At 37.0% G+C, this 18,721-nt stretch overlaps 2 protein-coding genes across 3 annotated transcripts in view; both read left to right on the top strand.

Moving 5' to 3' along the window:
* Nucleotides 1-18,721, top strand: part of twf1a (twinfilin actin-binding protein 1a) — a 606,573-nt gene that overhangs the window by 377,487 nt on the left and 210,365 nt on the right. The window lies entirely within an intron of this gene.
* nell2a (neural EGFL like 2a) overlaps nt 1-18,721 on the top strand; it is a 141,819-nt gene that overhangs the window by 929 nt on the left and 122,169 nt on the right. For both annotated transcript variants that reach the window (XM_073942343.1, NM_001080075.1), the window contains 1 exon segment: nt 310-438. In XM_073942343.1, the coding sequence (XP_073798444.1) occupies nt 310-438 (129 nt within the window).

Raw genomic sequence — 18,721 nt, 5'->3', positions numbered from 1 at the left:
ATGTACAGCACAGAATAAGTGTTTAATTTTCACATAGCCCAAATATATCTGATATATTTCTCATTATTTCACCATATTTTGACATTTTCTTTGCATTAAAGTAGCTTTTACTTCACTTTTAATGTATATAAAACACTTTTTAAAGGTAATTTGATGTGGACACTAACATTTTACAAGTCTTTGTGTCCACAATCCTTATTCTAAAGGTGAAGGTGTTGTAAATCACGGTTCTGTAGGTGTGTGTGTGAAGTGGTGTGCTCTTCTGTTTCTAACACTGTGTGTGTGTGTGTGTGTGTGTGTGTGTTGAAGTGTCTGCGTTCGGAGTGGATCCGGCTGTTCGGATCGGAGTGTTTCAGGAGTTCAGTCCTGGACAAGGGTTTTTGGGGGTCACACAGGTCAAAGGTTTCCGTGATGACACCAGAGCCTTCCTGTTTCAAGGTAAAACCAGCTGGAGATTTTTAATATTATGGGGTTTCGCTGAGTTTGGTGGAAACACACTTTTTGATGAAATTGCTCTGCTAAAAGTGTGTTTCTTAGTATTTTTGTCTGGTTTGCTGTACAAATATCTAAGCATTCTTGAATCAGCTTGACATGCACAGTAGGGTAAAATATTGAGTATTTTTGTCTGAGAAATTGAATAAATAATGTGGGATTATGCTTTAAACAAGGACAAATATCTTCAGTGCTGTCAGAAAATAACTTAAAATATGCTAAAATATATCTGGTGAATATTTGTCCTCGTTTTAAGCCAAGACTCATTTAATTTTCAGATTTATTTAATTACTGTCTTTAATAATTTTGCATCTCAAGTTTGTTTAGAAATGTTTCAATATTTGTACAGGAAAACAAGGCAAAATATTGAGTTTTAGGCTTGATATTTTTGTCAGTATCGCAATGATAGTTTGTGTCGCCTGCTTTGAATTTATGTATTCAATTTTATGGATTCTATTTTTGTAAATGCAAGTGCTAAAATTAATAAATGTCCATTTTAATAATATTTTTTTCTTTATTAATCATTGTTTTGGATAGTTATTAAAATACAACTCTTTACTGCATGCGGTTCCACTTAGTGCCACTAGTTGACACATTCCAACTGTACAGCATGTTTATGTGACAACAGTGTGCTAAAAATGTAAACTTTGTAAAATATGTAAAACTTATTTTTTTTTACCAAAAAAAAAAAATGCTGTCTAAATGATTTCAGTTCAAACAAGTCTAAAATAAACGACTAAAATCCCTGTTTTGTTTATAGCAGGTCAGTAGGTGGCGTTTCGATTTATGCAAAAACACTAACAGTAGATTAGGGTGCCAAAATGGTATTGCTTTCCAAAAACGTCAACTATGAGTTTGTTAAAAGTTTGTTTTTTGACCCACAGTGTTTTTTTTTACGAGGTGAGTAGGTAAAAAGTTTGTATTGGGGCCCCCAAAATATTTGTAAAAAACCTGTTTTCATTTATATCAGACCTGTGGTAAACTTTTTGAGCAAATACACCAAACAGTAAAGTTAAATAGTAAATTAAGACGCAAAAATGGTTTTAAAAATGTTTTTGGACACCTCAAAATATGATTTACCAGTCCAGTAGGTGGCGTTTTGACTTTTTGAGCAAATACACTAAACAGTAAATTAAGATGCCAAAATGGTAACGTTTTCTAAAAACATTAACTTTGAGTTTGTTTTTGGACCCTTAATTTTTTTTTTTACAAGGCCAGGCGGCGGCGTTTAGACTTTGTGTGAAAACACTCAACAGTAATTTAAGTTGTTAAAATGGTATTACTTTACAAAACGTCAACTATGAGTTTGTTAAAAGTGCGTTTGAGTTTGTTAAAAACACGACGCGGTGTTTTTTAACCAAATCAGTAGGTTAAAAGTTTGCATTGGCCCACTCTAAAATGACACTAAATTCCCTGTTTTATTAATAGTAGACCAGTGGGTGGCATTTCAGACTTGCGTGAATACACTCAGCAGTAAATTAAGATGCTAAAATTGTTTAAAAAAATAGTTTTTTTTTTATTAAATGTTTGTTTTCTGACCTTTAATTCATATTTTTTTATTAAACCAGTAGGTGGCATTTCAACATTGTAAAAACAACAAAAAGTAAATTAGGATGCTAAAACGGTATTGCTTTCCAAGACGTCAACTACGAAAAGTTTGTTAAAAGTTTGTATCAGGGCTGAAATCCGTTTTATTCATGTCAGACCAGTAGGTGGCGTTTCGACTTTGCGTGTAAACACTAAACAGTAAATTAAGATGCTAAAATGGTATTGTTTTTCAAAAAACGTAAACTTTAAGTTTGTTAAAAGTTTGTTTTCAGAAACCCCAAATTTTTATTTTTACCAGGTCAGTAGGTTTTGAATCTGCGTTTGGACTTTGCTAAAAAAAAAAAAACGAAACAGTAAGTTAAGATGGTAAAATGGTTTTTAAAAATAGTTTTTTTAAAGATTGTTTTTTGACACCTCAAAATTTGATTTACCAGTCCAGTAGGTGGCGTTTTAACATTGTAAAAATAATAAAAAGTAAATTAAGATGCTAAAACAGTATTGCTATCCAAAACACCAACTATGAAAAGTTTGTTAAAAGTTTGTATTAGGGCTGAAATCCCTGTTTTATTCATGTCAGACCAGTAGGTGGCGTTTCGACTTTGCGTGAAAACACTAAACAGTAAATTAAGATGCTAAAATGGTATTGTTTTTCAAAAAACTTAAACTTTGAGTTTGTTTTTTCAAACACCCCAAATTTATATCTTTACCAGGTCAGTAGGTTTTGAAAACACGAAACAGTAAATTAATATGCTTAAACTCTTTTGTTTTTGCTAATGTCTTTTGTTAAAGGTTTGTTTCGTCAGTAAACGAATGACCAGAAATGTCCTATATTCACGCTAAACTAAAGGAACTTCAGATTCGCTGCTGTATTTATCAGGTATACTGAGAGCGTTTGTGTGAAAACATGCGAGGCGGCGGCTCTAGACAGCTGCTGGAGCGTCTGTTCATGTGTTTGTGTGTATGAATGGACCCTCGCGGGCCCCTGACGATTGAGAGCCTCTCTGGAGACAAAGGGCCGCATAATGAGATCAGTCCTGTGTAAAGCTGATCTCCAGTGGATTGTGCTGTTGACAAATAATGACCTGTTTGCGCAGCGCCTTCTGATGCAACAAGTCGCAAGGTTGGATGAGAGTTTTGTGTGATTTGCGCTTGGGCTGCAGCTTCTGCTGGTGTGTAATTTTATTCTGCTGCTTTACATGCCTTTATTTATGCTTTTCTCTCGCTCACAGTGACCTTGCAGCTTGTTTAACCCTCATAATACATGTAAAATCTAGATTATTTCCACATTCTGGCTCGGTTTTTATACTAGAACTGTCTGCAAGTATGTTGGAAAGAATTTAACGATTTTAATGTTACTACAACTTTAAGACCAATAATAAAAAACTATTCTGATTATACATGAGCCACACCACTGTCCTCTGACGCAAAAAAATAATGTGATTTTATCATTTCATAAATTAATTATTCAAAATTAATGGAACTGAATTACATTGTTTAAATGTGCAAAAGCCTACTAAATTATTTGTAACAAAAATATTTGTCTGAAAATATAGGAAAAAATAAAATGTTAATTTTGGGGGTGGCATGGTGGCTCAGTGGTTAGCACTGTGGCCTCACTGCAAGACGGTCCTGGTTTGAGTCCTGGCTGGGTCAGTTGGTGTTTCTGTGTGGAGTTTGCATGTTCTCCCCGTGTTGGTGTGGGTTTCCTCCGGGTGCTCCGGTTTCCCCCACAGTCCAAACACATGCGGTATAGGGGAACTGATCAACTACACTGGCTGTAGTGTACGAGTGTGTGTATGTGAAGGAGTGTGTTTCCCAGTATTGGGTTGCAGCTGGAAGGGCATCCACTGTGTAAAACTTACGCTGGAATAGTTGGCCTAAGAGACTGAGCCGAAGGAAAATGTTAATTTCTTTTAAAGCATTTAAAACCTTTTGTATGGAAATTATACATCTGAATAATGATCATAGTTTGCAAATATATTTAGCTTTTCTCCTTTCAATATGTGTAAAGTTTATTAAAAGTATTTTTTTTAACAAATATTCAAAATTATTCTAAAATACATATAGTGTCAGAAATTACCCAGAAATGGAAATGTGTAAATTTTTGTCTGGCTTTAAAACAATCATAGGTAAAAATGATTGTGAAAAATCTGAAAAAAAATTAATCATGTGAATTTTGAGGATTGTAAAGCATTCGAAAAGTTTTATTTCTGTTGTAAAATTAAAACAAATTTATAATTAGTAATAATAATAACAATAATAATTAATAATTATTATATTAATTCAATAGTTAATTAATAATTAATAATAATAATAATTATTAAATTAATTCAGTAGTCAATTAATAATTAATAATTATTATTATTTAATTCAACAGTAAAATAATAATATTAATAATAATTAATAATAATTATTACTATATTAATTCAATAGTCAATTAATAATAATAATTAATAATAATTATATTAATTCAATAGTCTATTAATAAGAATAATAATTATTATATTAATCATTAATTTATTATTGAATTAATATAATAATTACAATAATTATACTTATTATTAATTTATTATTTTATTAAATTAATTACAATTAATTTAATTCTGTAGTACAATATTAAAAAGTATTATAACATTATTAAAGTGTTAAAAATATTATATTAAAAATATGATTTCTAAAAATATATATATTTCTTCCCAATTGCATTCTGCAGTATCAAGTATGAGTTTCAAAATTTATCCAAATATTCCTTCATTCATTCTCTTTCAGCTTAGTCCCTTTATTAATCAGGGGTCGCCACCGCGGAATAAAACTCCAGCATATGTTTAACACAGCGAATGCCCTTCCAGCTGCAACACAGTACTGGGAAACACCCATACTCATACTTAATATCTAAATCTACTCTCTTCAATAACCTTTCGACGAATTCCTCAGGATTAAAATCAAGTTGCATACATACGCTGTGGTTTTATTCACTCATAATGACCTTCAGCTCATCTAAAGCTTGACGAATTATTTAAATATTTAGTATTTTCTGTATAAATGTTCTGCAGAGAGTCAGTCAAGTGTGTAATTTCTGCACCAAACTAAACGGCAAAAATCCGGCTGAATGTAATTCTGTTTACAGTGAAACAGCACGTCTGATTTTTGAAGTCGAGACAAAATCAGAGCTGAGATTATTTACTTTCTGCATTAATCTTCAGAGTGCTTCATTAGGGAATATCATTATAAAACCATCCTCACAATGTTTAATTAAATCAGTGTATTATTATTTAATACCATCATGTTCTCACCCGCTCTTCATCATGCAGATAAATGTGCAGTTATGTAATATTTTTAATTCGAGAGGCTGCCTAAAGCCGGAGGATTTATTTATATATTTAAAATTAATTTCTGCACCAAACTGAACTGCAAGAAATCATATGCAAGCACCACAGTGGAATGAACCGCCAACTATTCCAGCATATGTTTTACACATCGGATGCCCTTCCAGCTGCAACCCATCACTGGGAAACACCCAAACACACTCATTCACACTCATACACTACGGCCAGTGTAGTTGATCAGTTCCCCTATAGCGCATGTGTTTGGACTGTGGGGGAAACCGGAGCACCCGGAGGAAACCAACGCCAAAATGGGGAGAACATGCAAACTCCACACAGAAATGGCAACTGGCACAGCTGAGGCTCGAACCAGCGACCTTCTTGCTGGATTAGTTGGCAACCCCAGATTAATAAAGGGATTAAGCCAAAAAGAAAATGAATGAATTAAATTTATTAGATGACATTTTTGATAATTAAAATTTAATAAACTTCATCAGGAAAATATGTAATATTATATTGTAATATTTATGTAATTATATGTCATTTAAAATAATAAAATTTACTGAGGAAAAACTTTACAAGGAGACAATTCATGTATAATATTAATATATTATAAAAGTTATATTAATGGTGGCAGGTTGGCTCAGTGGTTAGCACTGTGGCCTCACAGCAAGAAGGTCGCTGGTTTGAGTCTCAGCTGGGTCAGTTGGTGCTTCTGTGTGGAGTTTGCATGTTCTCCCCATTTTGGCGTGGGTTTCCTCCGGTTGCTCCGGCTTCCCCCACAGTCCAAACACATGCGCTATAGGGGAACTGATCAACTAAATTGGTAGTGTATGAGTGTGTGTGTGGAAATGAGTGTGGATTGGTGTTTCCCAGTACTGGGTTGCAGCTGGAAGGGAGTCTACTGCGTAAAACATGCTGGAATAGTTGCCGGTTCATTCCGCTGTGGTGACCTCTGATGAACAAAGAAACTGAGGTGAAGGGAAATGAATGGATGAATGTATGCTAAATGCTACATGAATTACATTGATTAAATATGTAATATAATATTGTAATACATGTGTGATAATATGTAATATATAATAACATTTACGGGAAAAACTGTCTACAAAGTGACAGTTAATGGAATATAAAAGTAATATTAGTTATATAAAGTAATATAAAATCAAAAATGACACTATTTACTGTCTCATAACTTGATTTTATAGCTGAATCTATTTCACAAACTGATATTGATTAATCTTGCAGATTTTTTGGTGTTTTCGCCATAATATTTAGATCTTGGAAGTGCAGAGAGAACCATGAAATGCAATAATCACAATAATCTTGATCTTATTGTTATCACAATAGTAGTATATGCACAGAGAGGTGTGATCATTCATTCATTTTCTTGTCGGCTTAGTCACTTTATTAATCCGGGGTCGCCACAGCGGAATGAACCGCCAACTTATCCAGCAAGTTTTTACGCAGCGGATGCCCGTCCAGCCGCAACCCATCTCTGGGAAACATCCACACACACATTTACACACACGCTCATACACTACGGACAATTTTAGCTTACCCAATTCACCTGTACCGCAAGTGTTTGGACTGTGGGGGAAACCGGAGCACCCAGAGGAAACCCACGCGAACACAGGGAGAACATGCAAACTCCGAACAGAAACGGGAACTGAGGTGTGATCAATTCAATTTATTTTATGCACTAATCATTTGTGTGCTGCATGCATTGGTTGTTTATCCAAATTTGACCTATCAGATGGGGGTCATATTATCTTTAGCCCCGCCCCTCAGTAGCTGCTGTTCTGCTATTGGTTGGAGCAGCTCAAAGCTGAACCCCGAGCTTAAAGTAAACTCTTAAGGGCCCTATCATACACCCGGCGCAATAAGGCACAAGATGTGTTTGGTGTGCTTTGTTGCTATTTTCAGACCAGTGCAGCCCTAATTTTCACATTGTGCACCAAGTTGTTTAATTCGCAAATCCATTTGCGCTGCTTTGTAGACTCATGTGTGTGCTGGTCTATAAAGGAGGTGTGTTAAGGTGCATTGTTGGAGCGCTGCTATTCTGAGGAGCTGAAATAGACCACACCATTGACCAGCACCAAAGCTGCTCTAAAGTCCAGCAGAGCGCGTTAGTTATTCCCCTGTGCGGGTCCAAATGCTGGATACACAAAGGATGCGCAGCAATACACAAATATCTTTACATAACAATTAAAGGATTAAAATGATCCAGAAATGATGATTTTCTACATCAATATAAACACACTGCCTCCATGCCTTGTTCACCTCGGGGGTTTCTTCAGTTAATTCATGACGATCTGAATCTGTATAATGTGATTAATATTAGCAGTATTATTGATTATCTGCAGATTTATATTTGCTTTAATAAACACCAGTGTAGATGTGTCCAGCTGTGGGGTTTTGGAGTCGTCTGCATCAGCATATGTGGATAAGAACAGGACGTGTGTTTGGATATAACTCAGTTTTCTGACCACACTTCATTATTATTGATCATTTATTCCTTTGCTGGAGATTAGAACTGAATTTAGAAATAGTTTTGACACAAATCTTTGTGCTTAACAAAGGAGGTTAAACATGTGGGTTAATGGATGTGTTCAGTGGGGTGAGTTTCCACCGTTTCCTCACTCCACCAAAGTAAAGGAGTAAAGTAAAGAGGCTGAATGTAGGAGGCTGGTTCTTTATCCTCGCGCTGCAGATGCTCTGTTTAACTGTTTTCTCACTAGTGAAGCGTTCATTTTTTAAACTTACAGAGTCGCCATGTAAATAGTAAATGCACCATGGAGCGACGTAACAGACTCTTAAAGGGAATGAGAGACGAGACTCTGATCGGTTTAATGCACATTATGCTCAAAACACACCCAGAACTCATTAAGAGAATCAGCACAGCACTGTTAGACCATGCGCCACGGCACAGAGCGTATCCATCCCTAAAAGAGCAACAGTGGATTCGGACATGCCCTTAATGCTTTAGCGGCATTCGCTCAGAGCAATAGAGCCCTAATGGTGGTAAAATGACAAAAGCCAATCAGAGTCTGAACATCTGCATATCATGTTTATAATATTTCATAGTGTTTTAAAGTCTAAATGTTTGCAGCTCTATTGACTTTTATTTAAAGATGGAGGAAAATATCTATTACCTGTTGTTTTAGTCTGATAAATGATTTAAATAAAATAGCATTTGTCTAGGAAAATGTCAAGAAATATCGTTATCGTAATACTCAACAACAGTATCTCATATTTTCCCAGTGTCCCGCAGCACTAGTTCTGGTGATTGATTTACTGTCAGTATCTGCAGGTTGTGCATGTGTGTGCGTGTGTGAGGGGTCAGAGCGTCTCCGCAGGACTGAAGGTGCCCTTGACCAGCCCTGAACACGCGCGCGCGTGTGTGTGTGTGTGTGTGTGTGTGTGTGTGTGTGTGTGTGTGTGTGTGTGTGTGTGTGTGTGTGTGTGTGTGACAGAGACGAGTCCTGCTTCTGCAGATTCATGATTAATGCATCGTCATCTTGCTCATATCTGAACTGCTGACCTGAGATTCAAAACCAGAGACCACTGAGAGCAGAGAACACACACACACACTCACCTCACGTCAATCCAGAGAAGCGCAGAGTCGCAGACACACCTGCAGGAAGACACACACAGTTATTAGAGTCAACACGTGAGTGAGCCACTGCAGGTCAAATAATCACATTGGGTTAATTAATTATGTCTTAAAATACATAAAAATGACATCAAATGCTTAACAATGGCTAAAACTTTTGGTTAATAAAAACTCAAATTTATAAAAACATGCTAGCTGTTTACTAAAAATGCTAACAGTGTGGAAAATCATACTAAAGCATGCTAGTAGTGTGGTAAATATTGCTAGAAACATGATGTTTTCTACTGATAAGTATTTTAGCAGTGTGGTAAATCATGCTAGGAACATGGTCGATTTGTGCTTAATGTGGAAACAGTGTGCTAAAATCATGCTAGAACACGATAGTTGTCTGCTAAATATGATAAGAGTGTGAAAAATCATGCAAGAAACATATAAGTGTGGCTAAATCATGCTATAAACATCGTCTTCATCTGCTAAATATTTTAGCAGTGTGGTAAACCATGAACATCAGAAACATGCTACCTGTGTGCTAAATATAACAGTTTGACAAAAACATGCTAGAAACAGGCTAGCTGTCTGCTAAATATGATAACAGTGTGCCAAAAACATGCTGGAAACATGCTAGAAACATGCTAGATGGGTGCTAAATATGTTAACAGTGTGGAAAATCATGCTAGAAATGTGCTAGTAGTGTGGTAAATAATGCTATAAACAACATCTTCATCAGCTAAATATTTTAGCAGTATGGCAAATCATGCTAGAAACATGCTACCCGTGTGCTAAATATGTTAACAGTTCATCAAAAACATGCAAGAAACATGCTACCTGTCTGCTAAAAATGCTAACAGTGTGGAAAATCATGCAAGAAACTTGATAGTAGTGTGGTAAATAAGGCTATAAACACCGTCTTCATCTGCTAAATATTTTAGCAGTGTGGTAATTCATGCTAGAAACATGCTAGCCATCTGCTAAATATGATAACAGTGTGCCAAAAAACATGCTAGATGGGTTCTTAATATCTTAACAGTGTGGAAAATCATGCTAGAAATGTGCTAGTAGTGTGGTAAATAATGCTATAAACATAGTCTTCATCTGCTAAATATTTTAGAAGTTCTGCAGTCATGCTAGAAACATGCTACCTGTGTGCTAAATATGCCAACAGTCTGGCAAAAACATGCTAGAAACATGCTATCTGTGTGCTTAATATGCCAACAGTCTGACAAAACATGCTAGAAACATGCTACCTGTGTGCTAAATATGCCAACAGTCTGGCAAAACATGCTAGTAACATGCTACCTGTGTGCTGAATATGCGAACAGTTTGGCAAGATCTTGCTAGAAATCATCTTCATCTGCTAAATATTTTAGCAGTGTGGTAAATCATACTAAAAACATGCCACCCGTGTGCTAAATATGCTAACTGTTTGACAAAAACATGCTAGAAATGTGCTAGTAGTGTGATAAATAATGCTATAAACATGGTCTTCCTCAGCTAAATATTTTAGCAGTGTGGCAAAACATGCTATTAACATGCCACCCGTATGCTAAATATGCTAACAGTGTGCCAAAACATGTTAAAAACATGCTAGCTGTGTTCTAAATATTCTAACAATGTGTCAAAAACATGCTAGATGGGTGCTAAATATGTTAACAGTGTGGAAAATCATGCTAGAAACATGGTGTTAGTCTGCTAAATATTTTAGCAGTGTGGTAAATCGTGCTAGAAACATGCTTCCTGTATGCTAAATATGCTAACAGTGTTCCAAAACATGCTAGAAACATGCTAGCTGTGTGCTAAATATACATTTTTGTGTATGTAAATCAACCAAACTTGAGTGTTTGAATTGAAAGAGAAGTGTTAACTAATGTTCGCTAGCGAGACAAGTGTTGTAAAACATGCTTGAAAAATGCTAGTGGTTTGTTAAATATGCTAAAAGTTTTGTAATCATGCTTGAAACATGCTAGCTGTCCGCTAAATATGCTAACAGTGTGGAAAATCATGCTAAAACATGTTATTAGTGTGGTAATTAATGCTAGAAACATGGTGTTCTTCTGATAAATATTTAAGCGGTGTGGTAAATCATGCTAGAAACATGCTAGCTGTGTGATAAATATGCATTTTTGTATGTGTAAATGAACCAGCAATAATCAAACTTGAGAGTTTGACCTGAAAGAGAAGTGTTCACTAATGTTCGCTAGCGAGACTCTTCTAGAACAGAAGGATTTGCGCGATCCAGCTGGAAGCGTTTCTTCTACAGTCTGAAAATATCCTCGGATTGACTGGGGTTTGGTTCTTTCATCTGTTTCCATAATGATGTTCAGCCAGGTGTGTGTTTGTCCTCTGAGGAAACAAACATTTCTGCATGGAGGATCTGCTGCGGGACAAACCAGCCTCAGCTCTGCCCCGAAGACCAGTTTACAGACACACAGGATCATGAGAAACACACCGCAACAGCTTTCTCACGATTCCATACACACACAGCTCCATCAGGAGTGTGTTAAACCAACTCTCCTACCATTGATCCTGTTTTAAAGGGCACCTATTATGCAGAAATCACCTTTATTAGGGGTTTAAGCCAAGCTGTGTGTCAGCAGTATGTGAATCTGAGGGGGAAAGCCCCGCCCACTAGTGCCCATCTCTCCCTCATTAGCATAAACAGCAGCCCTGAGTGAGAAGCAGCCGTCTGTCCATTAGGCATTAGAGTGTTTGAGCTGCTGAAGAGAATGTCAGCATAGACTCAGAGGATTAAAGATGTGGATTTTAATGAAGCAGTGACTTCTTTATAAAAAAAATACAATTAATTCATGTTTACCATTAGAGGCTGGATATATTCACACACTTCTGACACACAACACCTTATGAAAGGGATTTCTGCATAAGAGATGCCCTTTAAATATAATAACAGCAGCAGCAGCAGCTTCAGAAGGACTGGGAGGCGTGATACTGCGGTGGGTTCTGGTCAGTTACTCTGTCAGATCTGAGATCAGGTGTCCCGTAGTGAAGAGTCGATAGAGAGTGACCTACTGAGGGAGCGATGGAGCGTCCGGAGCGCTGTTTCTATGGAGACGCTGATCCGAGGAGATCCTGAAAGCCATCAGAGCGTTCCCTGCGGAGAGAGCAGGAGGTGCGGGACACGCCGGAGAACAGGTCACTTCCAGACTAGAGGTTCTGATCAGCATCCTGCAGATGAAAAGGCTAAAAGAGTGTTTGAAGCTTCAAATCAACATACATTATAGTGTGAATTATTTAATCTAAGCAAAAACAAATTTACTATGACATTATGTCGTAACTACATGCGATATAATGAATGTTTTCATGTTAAAGGGAGTTTTTGTTCTAACAATTCACAACAGATATGGGTGAAAGTTCTATTACAGAAATTCCCTCTCCCCTTCCTTAGATTAGTTCGGTCCACTCTGTGCTCACTCACCTCACCTACTCAGACACACGCACACACGTCGGGTGTGTGCGGCTGTGGCAGAGTTACTGTTGATTACAAGTAAGTAAGAAAGGAGGGGGTTTTTAACCCACCTTAAAGCGATTCTAAATGTAGTTAACACAGACTCTTTCATAAATTAGTTGCGGCAAAAAATGCTGATTAAGGATGTAATTGTCCATGAATCTGCTGATTAAAATAACTTATCTAATTGGCGTTAGCTTGTTGCTAACGCTAAAGCCCTTTCCCATGCATTGTTTCATTTGTGACGACTTGGCATAATGTTAACTTAACATTAACGATTTCAATTAGCATATTATTAGTTGTGTATTTGCCAAATGAGCACTGCTACACTGTGCACACTAACCCCACTGTATTTTTGTATAATCAGTTTCTATTCTGTTCTACTCAATTAATTTGAAATTAAAATGTTGACTTTTTTTTAATTCTTTGTTTTTATTGTTGTGATTATTTTTATGATAGTTTTGCATTCTTTATGTAAAGCACTTTGAATTGCCATTGTGTATAAAATGTGCTACAGCATAAATAAACTTGCCTGGTGTCATGTATTGGATAAAATGACAGAGAAAATGGACATAATAATTTTTCAGTGCAGCTAAACGCCAAGTACCAAAACTTCACATATTAAGCAATTTGGCTTTCAGAATGAGTGCTTATGAAAATACTAATGTCACAATATTAATCACAGGAGAAGGAGAAAGAAATGATTGAGGAACAGGCAGAGCAGGGTCAGTCAGGTGTACAGTGTCAGGTAAGGGTGTTGTGCTATATTGAAGGGATAATGACAATTCTTTTGGGGGGTGAACATTTTTTTTCATGTTTTCTGAGTTGTGGCTGTTTAGCAGATTTCACAGGCTCACTGATTTACAATATGATTGGTTATTTTAACGTTTTAAAGTTACTTATTATGAGTATGGAAAATGTATTTTCCTGCATTTATTCTGCTTCAGGAGTCTTGTAAACAACACAACAAACAATGCAAGAAATAGTTTTGAAGAAAAATTTGCTGTCATTGAACCTGAGAAAAACTTTGAGAATAATAATAATAATGATGAAGTCTCCATGCTATACTAATAATCATAATGGAACCATTTTTAACTGCGAGGACATCTTTATTAGTAAAATTCAGCTGTATTATTTGTGTCCCCTTCAAAAAAATGCTCGAAAGAAATTTTATATTTATTGTCCCCCCTACTGTTAAATCAGATTTACGCCCATGGCTATGTCTTCGCAACATTTCAGTGTATTCACACAAAATTTGGTGCTTGTTTTGATAACCGTGGCCTGAATTTGCCGGCACAGTTTCAGCACTGCGCCACCTAGTGGACACGAGATATGCATTTTTTCTGTTTTGCTTAAATTATCTAAACAGTTTGGGCAAAATTCACACGAATTGTCCATTTATATATAGATATTTTATATTCCGTAATATGCATGCCAGGCATATTTATAGGAGGAATAATAAATAACTTAAGGATCACAGTTTGACTAAATACTCATTAATTGTCCTTTAAAATCTTCATTATTTGACACTATCATTTAAAACCACTACATTATACAGATTCAAAACATCATTTTGATCACTTATAATGATTGCTTATGCTTGAAATGAAATCAAATAAAAAAGCTTAATTCAAAAGGAAACTTTTCTTACTTATGTTCATAATATTTAAGAAAAAACTATTACTTGAAATTTATTTTACTACTTTAAAAATGCCAAAAGCTCACAAAACATTTACTAAAACTTAAAATAAATGTGAAATGAAAGCAAAAAGCAATTTTCTTGCTTTCCTGTACAGATATTTAACCTTAAAATCATATGTAACATTTGCATCTCAGTATTACATATTACTGCAAAACAAGACAAACATACTGAAGATGAGTTTTGAATTCATGTTTCAGTGTTTTTCTAAAGTGAAACATCTGATAAATCTGAGAAGTGAATAAAAGTCTTGATATATTCTCATTGCCATCTCATTTACAGGCTTTCTTTTGTGCTTTAAAACCTGTTAAGCTGCAGAATTTGACCATGAGTTGATTTGTGAGTCAGTATGAAGGACGTGAGCAACAATCGCAGGAATGTAGAGTGTCCTTTTGGAGCAAAACCAATTGGAAAGATCTTCTAATGGTGAATAAGACGGATATAAACATGCTTATCAGCGTTTACTTTCAGCAAAAGTTCATCCAAGGCTCAAAATCTCTGACTAGTACAGAGAACAGAATGAGGAGCGAGACCAGCCTATATCTTCGCAACGCTTCCATGTATTCACGCTATGTTTGGTGTTTGTTTTGACAACCATGACCTGAGGTTGCCTGCTCAGTTTCACCACAGCGCCACCTAGTGGACATGAGCTATGCAATTTTTTAGATGTGATTTGAGTCATACGGCTAGAAAGCAAAACATAATCGCTAAAAATATGACTGAATCGAATTTAGTGTGTCACCATGGCGCAGTGAGTAGCACGACCACTGGTCACACTGGTTCGAGCCCCGGCTGGGTCACTTGGCGTTTCTGTGAGGAGCATGTTCTCCCCGTGTTGGTGTGGGTTTCCTCCGGATGCTCCGGTTTCCCCCACAGTCCAAACACATGTGCTATAGGGGAACTGATGAACTAAACTGGCCATAGTGTATGTGATTGAGTGTGTATGGGTGCTTCCCAGGACTGGGTTGCAGCTGGAAGGGCATCCACTGTGTAAAACATATGCTAAAACAGTTGACGGTTCATTCCACTGTGGTGACCCTTGAAAAATAAGAGACTAAGCCAGAGGAAAATGAATGAATGTAATATATAATACATGATCAATGAAGTGTTTGTCATCCTGGAAGTTCCCGATTGGTTGGCGTGATTGATAATTAGATGATCGATTGGGTTTTTTTTTGTGCTGTCGGAAGCGAGTGTGTGTTCATCATTGAGTTGTGTAAGTGTGTCAGCGAGTCCCTCAGCGCTGTAGCCTGTGATGTGATCACTTCTGAGGGAGCTGATCATTTATTGATGCCTCCATTAAAGAGCGAGCGCACACTTTCACATTCACTCAGTGTGTGTGTGTGTGTGTGTGTGTGTGTGTGTGTGTGTGTCGTGTGTCTGTCAGATCATCAATAACTCATGCTGTCATCGGCCTCCATATAATCCACTCTGATTGCTCGTAAACATTCACATTTCATGATATTACTTCAAACCGCTCAGTACTGGCGATGGTGATGGTGATGATGATGATGATGATGAGGATGTGGGAATGGCTCTTTATGAGGAGCGTTTTACTGTTTATTTCGGGAATGAGATGTGTTTGGTGTGTAAAAGTGTTCTGGGGAAACATCTTGATATTTGGATGTGATTTTGGCTTGATATGAACATAGATAAAGCAACTCCAGACATGCAACCAAATGATCCACTTCAGCTGTTTGATTGATGTTTAATCTGTCTATTTCAGGAGTGACCAAACTCAGTCCTGGAGCATCGGTGTCCTGCAAAGTTTAGTTCCAACCCCAATCAGACACACCTTGGCTAGCTAATCAAGCTCTTACTAGGGATACTGGAAACATTCTGGGCAGGACACCGGCCCTCCAGGACTGAGTTTGGACACCCCTGGTCCATTCCTTTATATTAGAGTGCAACGTTATACTATAACAATATCAACTGCAGTGTTAAGAACAAATGGAGACTTAGAAACATTCATTTTCCTTCAGCTTAGTCTCTTTATTCATCAGTGGTCACCACAGTGTAATGAACCGACAACTATTCCAGCATATGTTTTACACAGCGGATGCACTTCCAGCTGCAGCCCAGTACTGGGAACCCATTCACGCTCATTCACACACACTCTCATACACTACGGCCTGTTTAGTTCATCAATTCCCCTATAGCGCATGTGTTTGGACTGTGGGGAAAACCCACACCAACATGAGGAGAACATGCAAACTCCACACAGAAACACCAACTGACCCAGCCGGGACTCAAACCAGCAACCTTCTTGCTGTGAGGCCACAGTGCTAACCACTGAGCCACCGTGTCACCCTAGATTTATTTAATTGTAATTCAATTAGAATTGATTTTCATTAATAGACATTTCACTAACAATCCTAAATTTGTCTTATATACAGTACTATTGTGAATGTTTACATTTTATATTGTTGAATATTTTAGTATACATAAATGTGTATACGTGTAGGGTATATTATGCATTTAGATATTATTATTTATGTATTGTTAGTAACTATTATATAGCTTTTTGTCGTATTAAATTATTACATTATATTTACTGTAAAATATTGAAAATATAAAGAAATATAAATATAAATAAATGAAATAATCAAAATTAGACTCAAAATGTAAAATATTTATGTTTGCTAGTGACATCGGTTTCTAGCTATGTAATGTGAAGTGTACACTGGCACGGGAGGTGCGGATCCAAACGCAGGTTTATTAAACAGATCGGTCAGGCAAGCAGCGGTCAACACAGGGGAAAACCCATGTATACAGGAAATCCAGAGTCGTGGTCAAAAACAGGCGGATGGTCAAAAGGCAGGCAGCAAGCAGTGTAAACAAACAAAACAAAGCTAGTGTCAAACACGGAAGGCTAGGCAAGGAAAACGCATCATGTTCACAATCAGTATTGTCTTGGCGACGAAGTGGCGCAGTAGGTAGCGCTGTCGCCTCACAGCAAAAAGATTGCTGGTTCGAGCCTCGGCTGGGTCAGTTGGTGTTTCTGTGTGGAGTTTGCATGTTCTCTCTGCGTTCGCGTGGGTTTCCTCCGGGTGCTCTGGTTTCTCCCACAGTCCAAACACATGTGGTACAGGTAAAATGGCAAAGCTAAAATTGTCCGTAGCGTATGAGTGTGAGTGAGTGTGTGTGTGGATGTTTCCCAGAGATGGGCTGCGGCTGGAAGGGCATCCACTGTGTAAAAATGTGCTGGATAAGTTGGCGGTTCATTCCGCTGTGGCGACGCCGGATTAATAAAAGGACTAAGCCGAAAAGAAAATGAATGAATGAATCCGTCTTTGAGCAGCATCAGCTGTGTGAGTCTAATCGATGGAGACTTGGAGCTGGTGTGTGTGTTACATGACACGACTTGTAGTTCAAATGAGACAGGATTGTAGTCCATGTAAATGTGAATGTTTTCCAGAGATCTATGAAGGTTAGATCGTTGGTGATTGTGACACATTTGATGTATGATGTATGATGATTTATTAATATTTATATACATTTTGTTAACAATATAAATGTCAATATTATGTAAGGAATAATTTACAATGAGCAGTTTATGCAGTTTGAAATGAAATACAGTTTAGGTTTAACTAGCAGCAAGTGCAGGATATACAGGTATAAGTTGTGATGGGCTCAATGATGGGCTGCAAATATGCAGAAATCTGCGCGCACAGTTTTCGTGCAACTGGGTAATATTTACAGATTTATCTATTATGGACATAATATACAAGCGGAATTAAATAGAATCAGAGATTATCAGAGATAATCACTATTAATAATCAGGGATTTGCATTGTTTACATAACTGTATTCCATTATTTTTCTGTATGTGAATTAATCTATATATTTCACTTGTCATTAATACTTCATAATAATAATAATAATAACAATAAGGGCGACATGGTGGCTCAGTGGTTAGCACTGTGGCCTCACGGCAAGAAGGCCAATGGTTTGAATCCCGGCTGGGTCAGTTGGTGTTTCTGTGTGGAGTTTGCATGTTCTCTCTGTGTTGGCGTGGGTTTCCTCCGGGTGGTCTGGTTTCCCCCACAGTCCAAACACATGCGCTGTAGGGGAACTGATCAACTACACTGGCCGTAGCAGGGCTCAACAATAAGGACTGCCCGGTGGCCCAGGGCCAGCGTGCCAGACACTTGGGACAGTAGACTAGATCATTACTGGCCCGATTGGGACAGTGCTGCCTTGTCACTAACATTTAATTTGTCTGTGACTATTTATCAATTGCGTGCATTTTAAGTTTGTGCTTTTAAGTCTTTAAACACTACCTTCTCTGTAATGTCGTAAACACCATATTGCTTTCCGGTTCCTCTTATCTGATTGAAAATTATATATTTTTTCGTAACCTGGTAACAACCAGTACAGTGAAGAAATGGCAACATGGCGGCAACATCAAATTCTAAGGCTTAAAGAAAATATCTGTTTTTATCGCTTGGAAGCAAAAAATTACGTGTGAACAACGAAAAAAAAAAAAACAAAAAAACGTTGCACAGTTTGCCGTCAGTTTGACAAGTCAGCCACCCTTTGTTAAATAATTTCAAACCGCAATAAAATACCTCCACATTTTCC

The sequence above is a fragment of the Danio rerio genome, chromosome 25 (genome assembly GCF_049306965.1).
Source record: "Danio rerio strain Tuebingen ecotype United States chromosome 25, GRCz12tu, whole genome shotgun sequence".
NCBI classification, from domain to species: domain Eukaryota; kingdom Metazoa; phylum Chordata; class Actinopteri; order Cypriniformes; family Danionidae; genus Danio; species Danio rerio.
The sequence above is the reverse complement of the archived record's forward strand: the minus strand, read 5'-3'. Positions and strand labels throughout refer to the sequence as shown.